Here is a 24,138-nt window from a genome sequence, read left to right as displayed (position 1 = left end):
ACTTCTTCTGGGTCACAAAAGTTTTGGATCAATCTGATATTTATTTTAATCCCTTCATCCGGGTTTGTGTGACCTTATAAATAGATTAGATGGCAAATAAACATTATTAAAACGTCGCGATGGGCCCTAAATAGATATTGATGTTGAAACGTTCAATAGCCACTGTTTCGTATAACATGATCAACCTAAGATTTAGATCTCCTTAATTTTCCATATCAGTCACACTCCCTTAAAGGAAAACTTGAAAAATTTTAAATCAATGGCCAAAATGAAGAAAAGCTTCAAAATGTGGCTGGAATGATACTCTCGGAGAAAAACTTCAAAATGTCGTTAGAATGACGCTCTCTAGGAGAAAAACTTCAAAATGTTTGTCACCGTAACCACACAGGAAGATTGCCAAAGTGGGTCCCACGAAGGTTGAAGTAACGGTCTTAACCACCTTCTTTAGTGGTGGTCCCATCTCTCTCAAATCGTTGGTGGTCCCTCTTTCTCAAATCGGTGGTGGCGGTGGTCCCATCTCTCACAAATTGTTGGTGGACCCCCTTTCTCAAATCAGTGGTGGTGGTGGTCTCTCTCTCTCTCTCTCTCTCTCTCTCTCTCTCTCTCGTATCAGTGGCATGGTGGTAGTCCTCTCTCTCGTATAGGTGGTGATGGTGGTCCCCTCTCTAAAAAAAGCTTCCAAAAACCTAAAAATGGGTTGGAATGTGGGTATGGTCCAACATTTATGTTTACGGAATTATATTGTGGGGCCCACCATGCATCTCCATTGAAATCCATTCTTACCATTAGCTTGAGAAAATAATTTTAGGGCATGGCCCGAAGAATATGAGAATAAGCTAAATAGGCCTGGTGACCATTTCAAACTCTGGGCCAAAACCAAAACCAGGTCTAGCCTGTTGACGGCCCCAAGATGTAAAATCGCCAAATGGGGAATGGAGAGCTCGGGATATGTAAGTAAAGACTTCCAAATGAGAAATGCTCCTTACAATCTAGTGATCGATCACTGCAAATACTTCTTTTTTTTTTGTAGTGAAGGACAACCCCGCAGTCACATAACTGCGGTAGTATTAAACATAACTCACTTGTCAAAGCAGCCAAAAAAACATTTCTCTTCTATATGATTTGCCTCGTTACTCTCTCTCTCTCTCTCTCTCTCTCTCTCTCTCTCTCTCTCTCAGTTGATTTCCCTCCAAAACCAACATTTTGTTTTATTCACATGGAAAGACCAGATAAGAATGCCACTGCCTTCGCAAGGAGAGTAAATGTTGTGACATTTCCGCCTCCAAATGAGATTTTTGAAATGCCAACGTAGTCTCCCATGAACCAGCAGCATGTAGCTCCACTTGGAATTGTTAGAAAGGAGACTTAGCTTAGGATACAACAGAGAAGAAGTGGGCCCAAAGAACATGCCTGTAAGAAATGGAATCAGCTGATCTCTTTCTCAGGTCCAAAGTACATGGTGCTACAAACAGACACCAAAAGAAGCAAGCATCCGATCAGCCTATTGAAAGATGGTGCCACCCTCAAGAACGCGATGCCCCATATTTGAGACAGAAGGGCCTGTGACACAGAAAATTCATTTAATTTGAAAAACCATTCTGAAGATGGAAACTATCAGAGAGTATCATTATCTTATTTCTGTAGTCCTGAAAAAAGGCACAAGAAAAAGAAAATAACCTCAATATATTGCATATTTGTAACTTTACTAGTTTTCTCAAGCTGAAGTCCACGTGCTAAAAAGACCTGGACATAAGAAGACATTGAAACAGTTAAAGCAGCTGTCTACAAAGAAAGAATCATCAGTAAAAGAAGAAGAAAGAATCAAAACCTATAGTGAGAGAAGATATGCAACTATGATTTTGAATGTAACAAAAATCACGATTACTTCAAACCACGGTCCGCAGACCAGGTCAGGATTCGAATGTCAGATATTGAAAGGATAAGAGACAACATGCCAATAAGACGTAAGAAAGGAAAGATACCTCTGCAAAGAATGCCAATACACCAAGTACCACCAGAGGAAGAAATGTATAGAAATTTGGCAGCACAAATTCCTGGAAGGAAGAGAGTGAACAACATTGAAAATGCATAAACATCAGATGCAGGAAAATGCATGATAAAGACTTGATTGATTGCAGCTTCTATGCTGAGAGAGAGAGAGGGAGGGAAGGAGACTTGAAGACAGTGAATGAACTCTTTTGTGTGTGCTAGTGGGTGTGGGCATGCTGGGAAGGGGTATTCATAAAATCTTTAGCATTCAACGACCATGAAAAAAGTGTATTCTCCGCGATTGGAATCTTCTCAGAACAATATGAATAGTAATTTAGTTTTGTAGCTGTGACATCTTTCTAGAAAAATGGCTGCTAGCACATAGAATGAGTAACAGTGAAGAATTATGAATTATGAGCTTTTGGCCTCGAGATGTTGTTCTAAGGGTGGAGCTGTGACTGTTGGTCAATCAATTTGAATCCAAAAGGGACCTGGATAACCAGCGATATCATGATAGAGGGTGTAGAGATATAGGTGGATTGTACAGCAGCAGACTTAGTTAACAAAAGCAGCCAAAGGAGGGGATTGGGAACTGGCGTAAGAAGACAATAATCCTTTTCTGAGGCCAAAGCACCGATGATGAATGGGGTACTAGGAGTTCTACAGTGGATTCATCTCAATGACCACAGATTTGACATGTCTTCCTGTGAAAGATACGGGATTTGCATAATAGAATGCATGTCTACAAAACAAATCATGGTACTTTAGTACAGAGAATAAGCTTCAGTACCATTTGAATAATAGTGAAGTCTTTCATTTGATTAAAAATATAGAATAAACATGAGGTTGCTGAAATTAACCAATACGTATGTGTATCCCAAGGGTGCGATACGCATCTGTTTCCCATTGATTAACCGATACATATCTGTATCCCAAGGGTGCGATACGCATCTGTATTTCATTTGATTAACCTATACGTATCTGTATCCCAAGGGTGCGATACGTAACACGATACTGATATTTCAAACGCTGGTTGAAGCAATCATCTAACCAGGGAGAACGTATTCTCTGAAGCTTCTCCTTGTCAAAAAGGCCAACTTTAAAGGGTCTCATTAGAGGAGCTGGAGATAGGAGTATGAGACCCTAGAGCTTGGTAATTCTGACAGGAATCAAGAGAATCCATTGGCAATTGTTGTTGTTTCTTCTCAAGGTGGATAGAATCCTCAACGAGGATGGGGAAAATAGGTAGGGAAGATCAATGGCCTTTGCAAGATGGAGTGACAGGTATGGGTTCTCTGGCAGAGAGGTTTGGTTAAGGCGTGGGGGGTGCCATTGCATGCTTGAGATGTCGACACATTCCTCGCCATCTAGTCGTGCTTCAGCACTGTGATGGAGGTGCATGCCAGTTGGGAGCACAAGGAGAACTAAGTTGGAAGAATGAAGATCCTTCTTGATGGCTTCATGGAGTTGTTTAAGCCGGTGCGTCTCATTGTGGAAGGAGAGTACATGATTGAAGTTAGGAGGAAGAGGAGGCATCAGATCTACTGATTATTCTAAGGAGATGGATGGAGGTATTGGTGATGTCGTTGAGACCCGTTGCACTTATTAGCAGATGGCGCCAGGGATGCTGATATAGAAGTCCAGGAAAAGAAGACATGACTTGGACAGGGCAGGCCCACAGGTGACATGTAGATAAAGGTCCAAAGGGGGAGAGTTGGGTTCATGAGCATACTAGTGGGTGGGGGTTCATGCTAGTAGAGGGAAGGAGCTGGTTGGGCTAATAAAAAATTATTGCCCTGATAAAGTTGGGATACGCACTTCCCAACTGGTTGAGTGTGGAGAAGGTAGGAACATGTGTCTTAATATTGTTGAAGGAGATAGGAAAGGTAGTTGTTGGCATAGCGCGGAGGGTGATAGGGATGAGGACAAGTATCATGATGTTGACAGGTGTCCGCAGGTGGCAAGCGAGCAGGGCGACTCTTATCATGGTGAGAAATTCCAAATATCTCATGGAAGACAATGTTATTGAGAGGAAATTTTGAAAAGTCTCCACCCAAACTGGTATTTGGGATCAATGAGGCTTGTTGTGCATTGGGAAATACAATAATTTTTCTAATCCACATGCAGGGATGGACATTGAGTTGAGACAACCGTACACTGGGGTAGGCATTAGAAGCAAGATTCACCAATTTCTATTGTGCCAGAGGAAAATCTTGACTCTAGAAAGAAGGTCATGGGGGACTATAAATTGAGATTCGGTGTTGGGATTGATGGCTGTGAGACAACAAAAGTTAGGGCCAATAGTGATGTCTAGGGTTAAAATGGTTCATCAATGCATTGATAGTACAGGCCGAAATATCGGCCAATATTATCATTATCGCTATAGTATTCAATTTCAGTATTGTATCGGCCATATAGTATCCATATCGGCCTGATGTGATACGCAATACGGGATCAAATCAGCCTAACCTTAAAAAAGGCCGTATCGACCAATAATATCTCCCAAACCCTACCGTCTCCCAAACAGGGGTAGAAAGTCAACTCTAACATGGTTCCAACATGTTTTACTGACAGATGTTAACCACGTGGTGTTTTTTGGCAGAAATGAAAAAGCGAAGGTGTCATTTGAATTTTATTTTTATTTTTATTTTTATTATTTTATTTTTATTTTTTAAGCATAAGGGACAGTGTTATTTGTCTTTGAGCTGAAAAGGAGGGAGCTATACCTATTTTTTTTTTTTTTAAAAAGAAAGAAAGGAAAAGGAAGAAGAAGAAGAAAAGAGAAACGGAAAAGGGAAGGTGTCATTTGAGAAAAGGGAAGGTGTCTTTGAGAAAAAGCACAAGGGAGGGTGTTATTTGTCTTTGAACTGAAAAGGAGGGAGCCATATGTTAAAACCTTTTTAAAAAATTCAATAATTGACTATACTTGCCATGATCATTGGCACACCAAAAAAAGAAAAAGATAATAAATGAAAAAGGCATGACCATCAACATGGTGTGATATCTTAAAATCGCTTGGAGATATACTTGCATGAAGTGTGAGGGAATAGGAAAGGATTCGGGTGTAGGAGTGAGGAAGTGCCTATTTCAATTTTGTTTTACTAAGGATAAATAACTAAGAAGAGGGACTGCACGTCCGAACTCTGACTTAAACCAGGAGAAACAGCTAGATAGAATGTTCATGCAACTAAGCTTGGAAACTTGATGAGAGATGCCAAGTGCACTTGCCTTACAAGTCGAAACCAGGAAAACCGGCTCAAGATTGGAGCCACTCATCAAGCAATCCAATTGTAGCTCAAAAATTAAGCTGATCTAATCATCAAGCGGGGCACAGATACAGATTGAATTTGGTCCATTGGTTAACTTCTCTCAACCGTTCATTTATTGTGCATTAATGCTACTTCCTCCGATACATGGTACATTAGTGGTAGGATCATCTAGATCGCTCTAGTACATAACTAAGCATATGCAATATAGTTTTACATACAAATTAATATTGTAAATTATATATGAAATAACAAATGTTATTACTCCCAAATACTATAGAACCATAATCTAGGTCAGTAGAAATGGCAATCTGGATAGGAAATGATCCATTATTGAGTGCTTCAAAATGAAAGATGTAGAGGCTATGGTCACCAAATAAAAAAGGACAGGCTATGGCGATTTAGGTAAAACTTGGCCCACCTAAGATTATTATTAAATCTGTCAAACGTTGAGTGGTGGTGTATGGAATGTTAATTGGGCCTTACTGTATGGATTTCAGTGGTGTTTGGCCATTGATTCGGGCCCACGGTATCTCCCATTCAAATCCTTAATCTCTGGATCAAGTATTGGAGGCCCCAAAACCTAGTGCACTGATCGGACTCGAAAGGAAGAGCATTTTTCATTGTTTTCGTAGTGTTTTTAATCAAGTAGATGGAATCGCTCACAAAAGGAAGCATTGGCGATGTGAAAAAGAAGGCTTGCTGACTTTTTTGTTTTTGTTTTTTTTTACAAGGCGGTGTTTAAAGTTGATTTTTTTTAAAATTTATTTATTTTTTCTTTTTCTTTTTTTTCTTTTTTCTTTTTTTTTTTGTCGTTACTTTGTGTTGGAAGCAGATTTTAGTAGATTGGTTCTATTCATAACATTGTGTGAGATGGATGAATGATGTTGAAGTGGATCCGAAGTGATGAAAGGCTAGAAATATTTATGTGATATTGTTGTGGGGGTGTAGTTGTGTGCGAATCTAATTATAAGACCAGTGTTTTTCCATGTGAGTTGAAGTAAATTAGTTGCAAGGTGCTTTTGAATCGAAAAAGGAAACTTATGGAGTATTCAAAAGGGCTAAATCTAATGTAATAGAGTGGGCAAAAGCTTCTAAGCTAATTATTAAGTTTCCGGAAAGTTAGAGTGAGTTGTAATATTATTTTGGTTTTGTTTTTTTTATCTTTTGGGCTTTGGCCTATCATCAATAAAATTATCAATGTTCAAAAATAAATAAATAAATAAATAAAATTTGCAAGGTAACTATGGACCAAAAAGTGTGGTTATTGATCCCTCATCGCTAGGAGAAGTATCTGGATCTTTGTTTAATGCATCGATAACTTAAGCGAAATTGAATGTGAAGAATTATCTTCTCTGGGCTAAATCTGTTGAGGTGTGTCTCTTAGCTTGAGAAATTGTTCACCTCCTCACGGAATCCAAACCAGAGGAATCCAATCCAAGTATAAACAATGGATGCCTGATAATGCCCATATTCGATCTTGGTTGTAGAATAGCATAGAACCTTAAGTGAGTTCCAATTTGACATGCTTGAATATTGCAAAGGATGTTTAGGATATGGTGAAAAAGATGTACTCATAACAAAATATTTCTCGGGTGTATCAGTTACACAAGGAGATTTTCTCATTCCAAAAGGGGGATAATTCCCTTTGTGAATATTATGCAAAATTGACTAGCATGTGAAAAGAGCTCTCAATGTATCATCTTATTACCTTAGATGTTACTATTATGAAGAAGGTAGTGGGAAGAAATGAAAGTTGCGAAACTCCTATCCGAATTGCCAAAAAAATATCATTCAACTAAATATCATATTTTGGGGTGTATCCATCCCTTCGGTTGCAGAAGTTTATGCTAGGCTTCAAATAGTTTCTGACGCAGGGATGAACGTGATGAGGATAACTACTCCGAATCCACAGAGCTTCTCTGGACTCCTCACAAAGACTTCTCGAATCCACGAGGAAAGAAAGCAGAAAATAGAAATAAATTCTAATAAATTCGAAATTGATTAATTGATCAATAAAAACGAGTTCACAACCCTTTAAATAGGGGTACCAAGCAATGGGAAAGAAATTAGAATCAAACTACAACTCAAACTCTTAGAATCCGCGACTTACTATAAATAGTAAACTTACTATTTATAGACGGTCGTGATGTCTACTAGTGCGCAAGGTTTTCGGCCAAAAATAGTAAGTGTCCTATTTGGCGTCACCAAACCGTTCTCCTAATTATTCTAAGCTCTTTTCACGTTGGGCGCAACTCCTAAAGCCCAATGGATGAAGAGTTATAATCAAACTAAAACTTACTATTTATAGTAAAAACGAAATTAAAACGGGGAAACGACCATCGATCCAGGGGTTTTTCGCAATTCCGGGCTGCGCAACCCGGCGTAGCGGGGTTGGTTGGCTTTAGTAGCTCGTTCTACCCCAAAATCATATATTTTACGTCAGATAACTCATTCCGGATTGCAAGATACGCCCGATTTAAGGTTCGATGGTCTGGATCACTTCTGTCGTCGACCGGGCCTTTTCTGATCCATCTTGGCCATGTAACTGTCCGCGACCCGCTCTACATCAGTCTCCTCCACTTCAAAAGAACTCGTCCTCGAGTTCTCGTCATGCTCTGGTTCATGATACTCGGTTAGGTCCGTGACATTGAAAGTCCGTGAGATTGCCATGTCATTTGGGAGATCAACAACATAAGCGTTGTCATTGATCTTTCGGATGATTGGTACCGGTCCAATCTTCTTATTTTTCAACTTGTTGTACGTCCCGGTCGGAAATCTCTCTTTGCGCAAATGGACCATAACGCGGTCGCCTACCTCGAACACTTTTTGTCGCCGATGCTTGTCCGCTTGTTCCTTGTACTTCTCGTTCGAGGCATGTAGCTTGGTCTGCACTTCTGCATGGATGCCCATGATCTTGTCTGCCATATGTTCTGCTGCAATGCTCGTGCCTAGGTGCTTGGGCAGAGGGACCAAGTCAAGTGTGTGGCGAGGCACTCGTCCGTAAATAATCTGGAACGGTGATCTCCCTGTCGAACGGTTCACCATATTGTTGAATGCAAACTCTGCTTGAGACAAGGCCAAATCCCACTGCTTCGGTTTTTCTCCTGAAATACAGCGAAGGAGGTTTCCCAACGTGCAATTCACAACTTCAGTCTGCCCATCAGTCTGTGGGTGGTAAGCATTACTGAATTGAAGTAGTGTATCGAATCGATTCCATAAAGTCCGCCAAAAGTGGCTAATGAACTTCGTGTCACGATCGGAAGTAATGGTCTTGGGGACCCCGTGTAGCCGAACGACCTCCCTGAAAAATAAATTCGCCACTTGTGTTGCATCGAGGGTCTTCTTGCATGGGATCAAGTGCGCCATCTTTGAGAAACGATTTACCACCACGAACACCGAATCCATGCCGCGTTATGTTCGTGGGAGACCAAGCACGAAGTCCAGTGATAAATCCTCCCAAGGACCGTTAGGCACAGGTAACGGGGTGTAGAGGCTCGTATTCTGATATTGCCCCTTGGAGGTCTGACAAACATGGCAACGTTATACGGCTTTTCCTACATCGGGTACTAATTGCGGGCAGTAATACCGCTTTTTCACAAGAGCTCCATTGGAGGTCTGACAAACATGACAACGTTGTACGGCTTTTCCCACATCGCGTACTAACTGCGGCTAGTAATATCGCTCTTCCACAAGAGCTCGCGTCTTGTCTCGCCCCAGGTGTCCACCAAGGCCACCTCCATGTAGCTCCTAAATAATCTGCTCCCTCAGAGAACTTTGGGGGATGCACAATCAATTCCCTTTGAAGAGAAAATCGTCTTGTATATGAAGGTCACTGGGGTGACCTTCTTGACACTTCATCCAAGAATCTTTGAAGTCCTCATCCTCGGCATACAGCTCATTGAGACAGTCGAAGCCGACTGCTCGTTGCTCATTGTAACTAGTAGTGATGCACGACGGCTAAGTACATCAGCCACCTTGTTCTGCTGCCTTGACTTGTGCTTCAGAACGAACGTGAATTCCTGTAAAAACACAACCCATCTAGCATGCACACGATTCACGTTAGTCTGACTATTAATAAACTTTAATGCTTGATGGTCAGTGTACAAAACAAACTCTCTTTGAATCAAATAATGCCGCCAATGTCGCAGCGCTCTTGTAATGACTCATGCTCATAAGTCGACCACTTCTTTCGGGCTTCGCTGAGCTTCTCGCTGTAGAAGGCTACCGGCCTGCTTTCCTGTGATAATACTCCTCCAATTCTGACGTATGAAGTGTCACACTCAACCTCAAACAATTTGTCGAAATTAGGAAGCACCAAGACCGGTGTTGTAGACAAACGATGCTTGATCTCATGAAAGCTCTTATCAGCTTTATCGGTCCACTGGAACGGTCCTTTTTTCATGCAATCTGTTATAGGCGCGACTATGGTGCTAAAATCTCGCACAAATCGACGATAGAAAGTCATCAACCCGTGAAAACTCCTCACCTCATGAATGTTTGTCCGGATCGGCCATTCCCTAATAGCTCGCACCTTTTCATCGTCCACACGAATGCCTGTGGACGTTACAACAAATCCTAGAAACAATAGGCTATCAGTTAAAAAACTACACTTCTTCAAGTTGAGGTACAACTTGTTAAGTTGTAGGACCTGTAGCACCTGCCTGAGATGTTTCTTGTGCTCCGCCTCATCCTGGCTATATATCAATATGTCATCAAAATATACTACCACAAATCGGCCAGTGAACGGTTTTAGAACTTGATTCATCAAACGCATAAAAGTACTTGGTGCGTTCGATAGGCCGAAGGACATGACCAGCCACTCATACAACCCTTTCTTGGTCTTGAATGCCGTTTTCCACTCATCACCGGGTCGAATACGAATCTGATGGTACCCGCTCTTTAGATCTAGTTTAGAGAACACCTTGGCCCCTTCTAACATATCGAGCATGTCGTCCAACCGTGGTATTGGGAACTGATATTTGATGGTAATTTTGTTGATTGCTCGGCTGTCGACACACATGCGCCAGCTCCCATCTTTTTTTAGCGTTAATAATGCTGGTACGGCACATGGGCTCATGCTTTCTCTCAAGAGACCCTTACGGATCAATTCCTCCACTTGCCCCTGAAGTATCTCACACTCCTTTGGACTCATCCGATAATGAGGGCGATTGGGCAGGCTAGCCCCAGGGACGAGGTCTATGTGATGTTGGATGTCCCTCATGGGGGGCAATCCATCAGGTAAATCCTCAGGCCAGACTTCTTTGAATTCGTTTAGCAACAGTCTTAAACTTGGAGGGATGTTTGAGGGTTCCTCTTCCTCGCCCTTCACCACTATAGCGTATACCTCGCCGGTTTCCTTGGATTCTTCCATAAAATCCCGAATGGTCAAGAGGGAACTCCCCTCCACTTTAGAGGCTTCAGGGTGGTTCTCTAGTGCCATAGGGGCAAGGATTATTTTTCGACTATCCTTGACGAATACGTAAACATTATCTCGTCCCCGATGGGTCGCATCACGGTCCGACTGCCAGGGTCGACCGAGTAACATATGACAAGCTTCCATATCGACCACGTCACAAAGTATTTGATCTTTATAATTTTTGCCAATTGAAAACGAGATAGTGCATTGTTCAGTTACCTTGGTCTCATTCACCTTTTTTTATCCAGCCAATTGAGTACGGGGAAGGATGTTTCATCGTTGGTAGCCGCAACTTGTCCACCATCACTCTTGAGACGATGTTCTCGCTACTACCACTGTCTATGATCACATCACAGACCTTTCCATTGACGGTGCACCGAGTACGAAATATATTGTATCGTTGTGAATGTAATTCCTTTCGTGGGGCATACAGCAATCGCCTCACAACTAGAAATTCGCCACGATCATCGCCCGTCAATTCATCGCCACCTGCTATTTCTTCAGTGATTTGATCATGTTCATCTAAGCGATGGTCTTCTTCTGCGTCCTCATCTTCAATGCCCCCTTCGTTTATAGTCAAGTGTGTTGCGGGACGTTGAGGACAAGTGTTTGATAAGTGGCCTGGTTGGCCACAGCGGTAACAATTGTTCGACCTTGGCCGAGCATAAGGATTTGGAATCCTACTCGGACTCGTTGTTGTAGGTGCTGCACGTTGAGGCCTGGATGAGCCGCTCCCCGTATCACGATTTGCGATTGTAGGAAGTTGAGGTACTGGGTCTTTTCCTCATGGCAGCACTGGATCCTGCGTGGGACTCGTCATGGGGGGTCGAGTTGAAGGATATGGACGAGCAGGAGCTCTTGCAAGTTGTGTTTCTGCCCTACCCGCCAATTGAACTGCTTCATCCACAGTCCCGACTGGGTACATCTGAACTCGGTCCTGAATTGTCGGTCGCAACCCACCTATAAATCGTGCCACCTTCTGTGACTCAGATTCTGATAGATCGTTTCGTGTAGCCAGCCGTTGGAATTCTTCAGTGTAATCTGTGACTGTTCGATTTCCTTGCCTGCAATTTTGATATTGCTGGAATAATATCTGCTCATAATCACTAGGGAGAAATCGAGATCGAAGAAGACGTCTCATCCGTGGCCATGATGAGATGGGCGCGTTGTTTTGGCGAGCTCGTGAGAGTTGTAATTGTTCCCACCATGCAGAAGCACCAGATTTTAATTTAAACGCTACCAATTTTACCATTTTATGATCTGGCATGTCCATGTAATCAAAATATCTCTCTACTTCGGCTAGCCAATCGAGAAAATCTTCTATACGTAATAAACCGTTAAAACTAGGAAGTTCAGCCTTACCTTGATAGTCTCTTTCAGCACGATCTAGATGATCACCTCCATAGATTGGTCGTCAGGCAAAACCCTCATTAAGGTCCTCGTCGCTAGAACTTGAATCATCTGGTGTAGCCCTACGGTTTGCCACTGGTAGTGCTCTACGAAAATCGGGGTTATGTCGTGCAGCAACCATGGGTGGTCGAGCCACCACGGGTGGTGAAGTACCGCCTAGGGCTCGGGGCGGAAGTAGCGCATCCGCAAGACGGTCGAGAGTTGCCTGCAGCCCTTGCATGGTCAACTGACTCTCTCGGTGGAAAGTTTCCATTCTTTCCGAAAGATAACGAATCCCTGGATCACCGTCACAGGATTTTGATTCATACCTTTGTTGTTTGCCATCGGCCCGAGGGGAATCCTCGCTTTGATACCAATTGACGCAGGGATGAACGTGATGAGGATAACTACTCCGAATCCACGGAGCTTCTCTGGACTCCTCACAGAGACTTCTCGAATCCACGAGGAAAGAAAGCAGAAAATAGAAATAAATTCTAATAAATTCAAAATTGATTAATTGATCAATAAAAACGAGTTCACAACCCTTTAAATAGGGGTACCAAGCAATGGGAAAGAAATTAGAATCAAACTACAACTCAAACTCTTAGAATCCGCGACTTACTATAAATAGTAAACTTACTATTTATAGACGGTCGTGATGTCTACTAGTGCGCAAGGTTTTCGGCCAAAAATAGTAAGTGTCCTATTTGGCTTCACCAAACCGTTCTCCTAATTATTCTAAGCTCTTTTCACGTTGGGCGCAACTCCTAAAGCCCGACGGATGAAGAGTTATAATCAAACTAAAACTTACTATTTATAGTAAAAACGAAATTAAAACGGGGAAACGACCATCGATCCAGGGGTTTTTCGCAATTCCGGGCTGCGTAACCCGGCGTAGCGGGGTTGGTTGGCTTCAGTAGCTCGTTCTACCCCAAAATCATATATTTTACGTCAGATAACTCATTCCGGATTGCAAGATACGCCCGATTTAAGGTTCAATGGTCTGGATCACTTCTGTCGTCGACCGGGCCTTTTCTGATCCATCTTGGCCATGTAACTGTCCGCGACCCGCTCTACATCAGTTTCTCTTCCAAATAAATCTAATAGTGCTCATGCTAATGCCTCTAATAAGGCTGCATTTGCCACCTCATCTGGATACTTTGGCATTCGAAGAGGTTGTGGTGGATGAACTGGGTGTTGTGCCTTTCATGTTGGTAGAGGTGGTAGGTTGCCAAGGGAAGGTAAAGGTGGTCTAGTAGTAGAGGAGACCATATATGCCCTCATTGCGGCCTAACAAATCATATTATAGACTTTTGATGGGATCTTTATTGAAAACCTCCAAGGGCTAATCAAGCCCTTGTGGTTGAGAATTTTTCTACGGATGACAGACCCACTACTACTTCATCTAATACCGATGGTGATCAGATTAGTGTTACACTATCATGGGAAGAATATGCGTGGTTCCTCTCTTCTAGTGGCTCTACATCCAACAACGTTTCCTCTACGTCTAAAATCACTTTAGCCTAATTAGGTAAACGTGCCTCTTGTCATCTTATTCATCTTCCCGGATCATCGATACTGGGGCGTCGGATCATATCTTTGCTAATCACAGTTCTTTTTCCTTCCTTTGATCGTGTTTCATCAAATATGTTTGTTGCATTAGCTTATGATACTTATTATTATTATTATTATTAAAAGGTAACAATACTAGGGATTGAATCTTGGATCATTCATACACACTACACTATCTCCACTAACTCATCTGACGAGCGGGAGACTTAGCCACAGGCCCACAGCTATTGGACTTGATACTGCTTAGCCTAATGTGTTTGTGTCCTTATCTTCTGCTCTATATGCCCCAAAATTTTCTTTTAGTCTTTTATCTATAAGTAAAATAACAAAATCTTTAAACTACCATGTCCTTTTTTTTCCTTCTTATTGACTCTTTCAGGACCTTTAAGATAGGCAAGACGATTGGTGGAGGTCGGGATAAGCATAAACTGTACTACCTAGAGAGATAATTAGTAAGTGTTGCAGTGCTTTTTGAGGTTCTGTAATTCATTGGCATTGTCATTTAAGTCATCCATCTCTCTGAAAACTACAGACTCTCATTCCGTTTCTTCTAAATGTGCCAGTTTGGGAGTGCAAAACGTGACAACTGAGTAAGCATCGTAGAGTTCATTTTCCGTCTAGAGTTTGTTCAAGAAATGATGTTCCGTTTAAATTAGTTCATTATGATGTGCGGAGACCAACTTGAGTCCTTAGTTTGTTAGGGTTCAAGTACTTTGTACTTTTTATTGATAATTATTTTAGAAATACGTAGTAATATATTATGAAACATATGTCAAAAGTCTTTCATGTATTTTAGAATTTTCATAGCGAAATAAAAACTTAAGTCATGTGCAAATTTGTGTATGTATAGAATAGATAATGCCTTGGAATTTATTTCTCGGGATTTCTAGACCTATTCACAAAGTCATAGTATTATTCATCAGACTTCTTATGCTTATACACCTCAACAAAATAGTGTTGTTGAGCGCAAGAACATACATCTTATTGAAGTTACTCATGCTTTGTTATTAGAAATGAACCTTCCACAATTTTCTGGAGTAATGCAATTCTTATTGCATGTTGCTTGATAAAGGCGATGCCCTAGTCAATTTTGGATAGCAAAACACCATTCTCATTATTGTTTTTTATTGGGTATGTTTTTTTTTGTTCCTCCCTAAGTATTTGGTTGTACTTGTTTTGTTCATCTATTTGGGAATAGACAAGATAAACTTGCACCTCATTCTGTTAAATGTGTTTTTCTGGGATACTACCATACTAAAAAAGGTTATCTATGTCATTATCCTTCACCTACTATTAACAATGAACATGTTGTCAAAGCCATGCTTGTGGAAGTTCATTTGCCTAATGTATTTCCTTCAGATTTTGTCGTTGAGGAGACACCACCTCATAAGGTTTTCACGCAAACATATTACAAGAAAAGGAGGACGGACCAGGTATTACAAACTATTCCTTCTCAATCTACGCAATTGGCTACTACACCTAATGAGGTTCTCACATCTTTTGTCTTCGGAAGCTGTCAATGATTTACTTATGATGGTTCGTCAAGGTAAACATTCATATGTTTCTTATCTAGTTTCCGATTTTGTTATCTTTATTCACTTGGACCCTGTAAATGACCCATTCTCAAATAGGTAAACCCTTGTTGATCATCACATAGCCTTAGAAGCTTGATTGGAACATGATAATATTGGCTAAAAGAGATACGAAGCTATTATAAATCAAACTGCCCAAAAACAGAGTGGATCTTGATCCTATCGGCAGTTTGTCGATGTGACTCAATAAAATCGAAGACCAGCTCGATTCCATTAAAGAAACGGTCTAGCAACCAAACATTATTTATGAATTTTCTCGATGGGATCAAAGGATAATTTGATCCTATCGAAGGACCTTTCGATCCTATCGACAAAGCCGTTACTAGCTGTTTTATAGCTGTTGCAACATGATTTCTATAAAAATGGGCATTCAGTTCTTGGAAATATAGATGGTTTTTTGTGCAAGTAGAGCCTAAGTGATTCCCCACTCATATACATCATCATATACTCTAAACCAAAAAGATTCATGACATTCTTCTTATGATTAACCACTCTAATGAGCATTCCAAGGTAAATTATGAAGGTGTTCATGTTCTCTCCCTTGTTATAGAGATTAGACTCAAATCTATAGGTAAATCATTGTTTAAATCCTCTAGAACACTCGTCTAGGTGAATCCCCCTCAGAAAACAACTATCCCTTTAGTTGTAGGAGATTCTACTATCCTCCCACCACCTTGGTCACCTCACTAGAGCACCCCCCTTAGAAAACAACCATCCCCCTTATGCACGATCGAGATATGATGGGTGGTCAGCTATAGATTAATGCACCTTCCTAGGTGGTAATATGGTTACATGGAAAAGTAAGGAAGCATAACGTGGTTGCTACGTCAAGTGCTGAAGAGTTGGGGTTCGTGGTTCAAGTTCTAATGCCTATACACTTCAACAATCAAGTTGTTATACACAGTGTTTTAAATATCGACAATATTGGCCGATATATCCCACGATATATCTTGTATCCCACCTGTGCGATAAGAAATGCATAGGTAGTGTCAATATATCCCACCTATTCGATCTGGTGAGCATATTCGATTTTTTATCCTTCTTTTTTTTTTGTTTTGTCGTAAATCACGTTAAATCAATGTCAAATGGTTACAAATCTATGATTCTTCATGTTTTCCATGAAAAATCAAGGATTTGGAGCTTTGATTTTGAGATTTGGGGGAGACGGGGCAAGTTGCGGAAAATTGAGAAAAATCAAAATTTCTCTGTTTCTCTCAAATCAATTGCAATCTTTATATCCAAACACAAAATCAAACATGTAACCTAATCTAGTGATTCTTCTTTTGCTTTTGAATGTATTGCTTGCATTTCCATACATGTCTTCTTATGTTTATAAATATATGAATAGACTTTAAATATACTTGCACTAGTTCAGCTGGACGGTGCATGTATTAGGACCCGATACAAAGGAAACCCCTATTATGTGCACTTTTTTTGTAATAATTTGATTTCTTTTTCAATAATCCTTAAAGTTTCCTTGAAAAATTCGACCAACTTCCCAATATTCACATGTTTCCCAACAACGGCGATACATTACACGATACAACCGATATATCCCATGTGATAACCGAAATGTATCCGTATCCCAATGGTGTGATACATTACACGATAACGATATTTAAAACATTGGTTATACATATTGCCAATAATGTAGAACTGCATGAGAGAACGAAGCATATAGAGGTTGATTGTCATTTCATTTGGGATAAGATATCTTAGAAAAAAGTCTACACTCCTCATATTTCATCCAATGATCAGATTACAGATTTATTCACCAAAGCACTTGAGAAGTCTCAGTTCGAAAAAATTATCTCCGAGCTAGACATATATGATATCCATGCTCCAGCTTGAGGAGTGTCATGATATCTATGCTCCAGCTTGAGGAGTGTTAAATTTGTCAAAACGTTGAGTGGTAGTGTATGGACTGTTAATTGAGCCTTATTGGATGAATTTTGGTGGTGCTTGGACCATTGCTTAGGCAAGAGGGGCATACTTATAATTTTACAATTATTTATTGTTACAACAATAGGTGAGGACGTGTGGATAGATAAAATACTCTGATGCAGGACATGAAAATTAACTATGATATGCAAGATCTCAGGCTTTAGATCAAACTAATTCAAAAACACGCACATAAAATTTCCACATCCCACACAAAAGTTCAAACATTCAAACAAGGGGAATCTGTAAAGGTCCAGGCCTACACATGCTAGGGCTACATCAATAAAAATTATTAGCCAAACGATATTCAAAGGAAAGTGAAAATCATCCACACATGCACAACAATCAGTCCCTAATCCAAGGAATTCACCAATTTCAATTCAGAAAACCCTAGGATTAGAAAAGGGGCAAATAAACTGAAAGTATTGCAATCTAGGGTTAGGATTAGGGGAAAGAGGTATAAGAGGAGTAAAATATCAGAAAATTAGAACCTGGAGATAGTCCCCGCGCACAGACAGCGGGCCAGGCCTATCGTACATGCACAGGGGCCTGGCCGCACATGCGAGGGGGTCCCACACCTGGAAACCGACTCCTTGAGTCTGGTCGGCCAGGGGTGGACTCCAAAATCCCCAAGTTTCGGGTCGATCCGAGCTACGGGCTGCGCATGGTGCTCCGCGAAGTTTCAACCCACCTGCAGGGCTAGATTCTGGAATCCTTTTGAAGAGAGGAAAATTGATACAATAAAGACAGATTTATAGTGCAGATGATTGTGGGAGATGAGAAGAGTGGACGGTAGAAGATGGGAGCGGATCGAGATAGATGTGGCTTCGCACCACGGTAGTTAGCCCTTCGAAAAAGGGAAGGCTTCGCACCCACTTAGGTTTTCATAACTCGGAAAGGAGCAGAAAAACGCAACAATTTTTATTAATCTTCAATAATCCAAAAGGCTACAAGGGGTGCCTATTTATAAGAAAACCCTATGCCCCAAAACTCACGCCATGTGTGCAACCTACTACTTGGCGATGAAGTAAACCAAAATAAAACCTACTTAAAGAAATCTAAAGTATCCATGATATTCTAAATAATATTAATAAGCAAAACCTAAAATATGAGATTAATCAGACTAGTAGGCCATGATCATGAGATCCAATGATGGGTTTTACTTGACTACTGGGCCCACTCCAACGAACTAAAAGTCAGTCTTCTAACTAGGAAGCCCTCCCTGAATGTTGTCATCGATCCAGATTGACGGTGGGGCCCTCCTCCTTGCGTACGTGTGTGTGTGTGTGTGTGTGGTGGGGGGGGTGCGTGATGTCCCCATCATACTCCAGCCATCTATCTCTCTCTTTCCCTTTTTCTCTTCCTTCTCTATTTTCCCCTTGATTTCTCTATACTATACAAGTTTACAATTTTAACAACCCAGTTTTAGATATGGCATTCTGCCAATGGAGATCTGATGATGACTGGCTCTGATCGAGAGTTTTCCTCTCGTCATTCCCAAAACAAGAAAAACTGATACAATATTTCACATCCAAGTACTGATTTAATGAAAATGGGCTAGAACTTTGTCAATCATAATATTTTTCAAATGAGTTATTTTCTTCTAATGAGTAAAATGTGATGAACTTACCTCAAAGGCAAAAGTGCATACTGCCGCAGCAGGAGTAGCAAGTACACCAAATCCAAAAACTGTAACCCTATAGAAGAAGGGCAGTGAATTAGAAAACTGAACCACTTTTACATTTAGAAAATTACTGACATGCTGGAGTGCTTCAAAATGCACATTCAACCACATTCTCATGCATGGAATGAACACTAAATGTAAATATGGGCATAGCAAATCTGACATAATGACTCCTCTAATAATATATTTTAAATGAAGTGTCTCCACCGGTTGCAGCCCTTCCTCTAGTAAGTGCCACTGTCATTCCAGCGAGCGTTTTTAAATTAAAAGGCACTAAGTTACGGATCTTACACAGGTTGATCAGATGCCTTTCCTGCAGCTCGTATAAGGCAGTAGCTAAATCCACCAGTTATTGCTGAAAATAAACCCACTAATAGCGCATAAACAGGGTGATGTCCTCTAACAATAGATGCCTTACTTGGATCACCAGTTTCAGTTAAGCCTCCTACATGCATGTAAAGAGAAATATGCATTATAAAGAACAAGTATAAACATATAACCAAATAAAAAACTCCATTATAGAGAGTCATAAATACATACTGATAACCTTTATGATATTATTCATGCATAAATCTTCAACACAAAGTTATATGCAAAACAATACACTCTCGTGTACCAAATGGACTAAGGTTCAAGGACTAGACTGTGGATTATTGTGACGTGGATGAATTGACTTGTGTTGATGTTCATCGATTTGCATTGCCAATACAGTAAGCGACTTCTCTACCACCGTTGAGATTCGAAAAGTACTTTGATGAATCATCAGGTCCACCAATACATGGTCATTACCAGTTTTGAAATATGGATATCATGTTACGTATCACATTCTTGGGATACGAATACGTATCGGTTATCGCATGGGATATATTGGTTGCATCGCGTAATGTACTGATGTTGTTGGAAACATTGGGAAATTGGTCAAATTTTTCAATGAAACTTCAGTGATTGTTATAAATAAATAAAATAAAATAAAAACCACATTACTACACACTTATAAATCAAAATATTTATTTTAAAAATAAAAATAAAAATAAAAAACAAGTGCACATAGTAGGTTTTCTTTATATGGAGTCCTAATCTATGCGTTCTCTAACTGAATTGATGCAAGTATATTCCAAGTCTATTCATATAATTTATAAATGTAAGTCCAGGATCTATGCCACTTATCTTGTAGGGGCCACTGTGAACATGTTCTCAACCACATATCACGGTCCACTAATCAAGTGCACTACATGTGTACATTGAATATAGATTGTTGGTCATCTTTTTTTGCATCTGGCCCACCGCCCATCCTGATTTTTGGCCCCCACTTGATGAGTAGATAGGTCCCGTACAAAAGTGCTATATTAGCACATGTACGATGAATCAGCTCTTCAACCTCTACTTGTGCTGCTCACACTATATTTTAGTTTTTCTAACTGCATGTGCTGGGATAAGGCACACACTTTGATTCATTCACATAAACATTTAAAAGAATAGCAAAACTTCATTTCATTCACATACGTGGCGCAATCCACACATCCAAGTCATCATCATCATCATCATCATCATCATCTAAGCCTTATCCCAACTATTTGGGGTCAGCTATACGAATCCTGTTCCGCCATTCCACTAAATCAAGGACCATATCCTCAGTTAAATCATATTTCATCAAATCTTTTTTAGTTAAAGCCTTAACCCAACTAATTGGGATTGGCTACAAATCTGTGCATGTACTATATTTGTTACCCAATCCGTTGCTTATGCATGTTGGCACCTCTTTCCCACTCACACATGGGATTAACAGTTTGCACATGTCTGTGTGCATCATTGAATGCCTTCATACCTTGAATAACAAGCATTGGTCGAAAAATGAATAGCAGGCCGAAGAAACTGCAAGCCAAACCTGACATATGAGTGAAGTATAGCAGAAATATTATTGCCCACACAATTATTTTGTTGTTAAAAAAAAAAAATAATTAAAAAAAAAAAAAACACAAATCTCAATTAAATGAAAGGAATCAATTAGATATCCTCTTAAAGCATAACTAACAATGGAACTCAATCATCATCACCATCATCATCTCCATCATAACACTAGAATGCAATAACAATATTTAAAGAGCGGATAACAGAAGAGAAACAGTAATTTATTTACTTACAACGCTCATATATATGGATTGATAAGAAGAATTTTAATAGATAGCAAAGCCCAAAGGCAAGATATGATCCCCAGGGGGAGAAATGACCTTAATCTTACATAAGGGTACCTGCCTATCCCCAACAAGATCAGCTTTCAAATAATCCAAATTCCTTTCAAGGTAGGGAGGAGGAGCTCACAAGATCTTTCACACTTTCAAACACTTGGGTAACGGGCATGATTTTATTGTTGAAAGCCCTTAGCCCTCTCCTTTTAAATGGCCCATAAGATTGCCAAAAGACTAAGATTCCATAGCGGTATGGCACTTGGATCCCTTTGACCTGCCACCAAAGCCTGCAAAATAGTCGCCATAGAACCCAGCATCAACCAAGCAACTTCAAACTAGTCCAAACACCATTCCCATAAGCTAGAGGCAAACGGGCGATGAAGAAAGAGTTTAATAGTATCCCTTAGGCACATACAACAACCATAACAATTATCATTTTCTTACTCCACAGATGATCAATCTCGAACACCTCGTTGCACCTAGTTAGCCATCCAAACACGACTCTAAGTTGAGCTTTAACCCTCCAAAATCATGCATTACCAACACTAATGCCCTATACTCCCTCTAGGATTCTGACCAAATCTTCCTCATTCTCTCTCAAATTTCTTTTCATGACCAGGGATAAACTATTTGTACAACTTTGACATCTTTACATGATAGGAATTGCGGAAGGGTCATCAACCGAATAGCACAGGGGATAATCACCAAACAATGGTCCCCAAAATTTATCATACAAGCTATTTCCTACCTCAAATTCAGTGCCTTAATCAATATTGGCCTCCCTACTAAGGATTGATTATGTGCCCATGACCTCGCTTATGTCACCAAATGAAGGGAGCCCCAACCAGCCTCCCACACCTCTATTTTTCTGCTCTAACCCTTCTCCATAGCATATCAACTTCCTACCAAACCTCTGAAGTCATTTTCTTAATGAAGCTTGGGCCATAGCTTTCAAGAATCTTATGCCATCTTCTCAGTTACTTACTCGGTATGCACACCTTGTCCTTGTTCAAGAGGTACATTTCTTCCAGACCTTTCCATAAGAAATTCCTTTGTAATTATTCCAACTAATGTTTTAAATATCGATGATATTGGCCAATATATCCCACGATATATCTTGTATCCCACCTGTGCGATGCGAAACACGCAGGTAGCATCGATGTATCCCACATGTTCGATCCGGTGAGCATTTTCAATTTTCGATCCCATTTTTTTGTTGAAATTATATTAAATCAGTGTCAAATGGTTATAAATCCATTGGTTATTCATGTTTTGCATGAAAAATCATGAAGTAGGAGCTTTGATTTTGATATCCAATGATTCTTCATGTTCTCCATGCTTTTTTCAAAATTTTCCTTCAGCCAGCTATCAATTAAGACTAATTTCAAAGCATTTAGGAGTATTTGATGAAATGATCATCACATACACTTTAATTTTGAAATTTGAATGTAGGTGATCTGATTTGAGGAAAATTGAGAAAATTTCAAAATTTTCTCAATTTCTCCAAAATTGTTTGTAATGTTGCACTCTAAACATGAAATCAAGCATGTATAAGGGTTGATCTACTGATTTCCTTGTCAATTTTCGGAACATTAAAATATTAATTTCTTTTTATTTTCCTTCAACCAGCTGTCGATTGAGACTAATTTCAAAGTATTTAGGAGTTGTTTGATGAAATGATCATCACATGCACTTTAAATGTTGTACATTAAATTTGAATACAGTTGCATTAGTTTAGTCAGACAATGCATAGCTTAAGGCCCTATACAAAGGAAACCTATTATGTGCACTTTTTTTTGAGATGTTATGATTTAAAAGTTTGTATTAAGGTTTTTTTAACAATCATTGGGGCTTCATTGAAAAATTCAACCATTTTCCCAATGTTTCCCATGTTTCCCAAAAAGTGCAATAAATTACTTGATACAAACGATATATCCAGTGCAATAACTGATACGTATTTGTCTTCCAAGGATGCGATACATAATGCGATACCGATATTTCAAACATCGGTTCCAACCGACTAATCATGCTCTGAAAGATAGACAAAATACATTGCAACACCAATAAAGCTGCTTAGAGGAATGTACTTTTCCCTCCCAAAGACATCTCCCCTTCCATACAGTCGGCCGTCTCTCTGTTCTTTCAATTCCCCCACTCACACACACACATTAAAATAATATATATATATATATATATATATATATATCCATGCTTATCCCCAATGGTATGTTTTTTTAGAGGACGAAGGACTACTTCAAAGCATCTTAAAGTGTTGTGAAGAAACAATACCGACTCCCTTTCCGCACCACAACATATGAGCGTATCATCCACAAAATTATAGATGAGAAACCTAAAAGTCATAATAAGCCACACTGAAGCCTTCTATCAGCTCTTCATTCTTCTCTAAAAATTTACTACGAGCATTGGTTATGTCTACAAAGAGGAAAAGAGATATAGGATCCCCGTCCGATCCCTCTAATCCATTAAAGAATCCTATTAAGGATCCATTAACAAGCACAAAATATTTTTCTGATCTTGTACATTCTTGCCTCCAGCCTCACTAGCAAACCTTGAAGCATGTCCTTTCGAGCAGGTAATCATGAAAGTCCCAATTCAAATTAGCATATGCCTTCTCCAAATCAACTTTGCACACCAAACCATTCTTCCCCAATTTGTGCCTGAAATTGATGCATTCATGACGACAAACGCTGTCAAAATATAGTTGCACAAATCATGAAGTAAAGAGACCACGTAATGGAGTTTAGGAGCAGAAAAGGGTTAATTTCAAAATATTAGCATGTATAAATAGTAAGGAAGCAGGAATGTGAGTGCTAATCTAATGAGTGATTCGACGCAGCTGCAACAGCTGGTTAGAAGGTATGTCTAACTACTGGCAAAAAATTTCCCTTCACAAATGCACCTTGGGAGAAGGTGATATTTGGATCGAACACTCCTTCAGGCCTCAAGTTTTTATCACTTTCTCTTTTAAGGGTAAAGGCAATGAATGAAGCCCCATGTCCTCTGCTAGCTTCCCCTTTTCACGAAACTCTGCCAAAAAACTTACCATCTTGCCCTTTTACTACTTCCCAAATCCCTACTA

The 24,138-nt window shown here is 40.0% G+C and overlaps 1 protein-coding gene across 4 annotated transcripts in view; it reads right to left on the bottom strand.

Moving 5' to 3' along the window:
• Positions 1-951: 951 nt before the first annotated feature.
• LOC131228587 (uncharacterized) overlaps positions 952-24,138 on the bottom strand; it is a 49,724-nt gene continuing 26,537 nt past the window's right edge. For 2 of the 4 annotated variants that reach the window (XM_058224343.1, XM_058224344.1), the window contains exons 6-11: positions 20,678-20,737; positions 19,144-19,297; positions 18,799-18,865; positions 1,983-2,054; positions 1,678-1,743; positions 952-1,560 (exon numbers count right to left, since the gene is read on the bottom strand). In XM_058224343.1, the coding sequence (XP_058080326.1) occupies positions 1,426-1,560; positions 1,678-1,743; positions 1,983-2,054; positions 18,799-18,865; positions 19,144-19,297; positions 20,678-20,737 (554 nt within the window). In that variant the 3' untranslated portion in view covers positions 952-1,425. The remainder of the gene's footprint in view (positions 1,561-1,677; positions 1,744-1,982; positions 2,055-18,798; positions 18,866-19,143; positions 19,298-20,677; positions 20,738-24,138) is intronic. The other 2 variants (XM_058224346.1, XM_058224345.1) reach the window with 2 other exon arrangements.

The sequence above is a fragment of the Magnolia sinica genome, chromosome 16 (genome assembly GCF_029962835.1).
Source record: "Magnolia sinica isolate HGM2019 chromosome 16, MsV1, whole genome shotgun sequence".
NCBI classification, from domain to species: Eukaryota; Viridiplantae; Streptophyta; class Magnoliopsida; order Magnoliales; family Magnoliaceae; genus Magnolia; species Magnolia sinica.
This window is presented reverse-complemented; position numbering and strand designations above follow the sequence as displayed.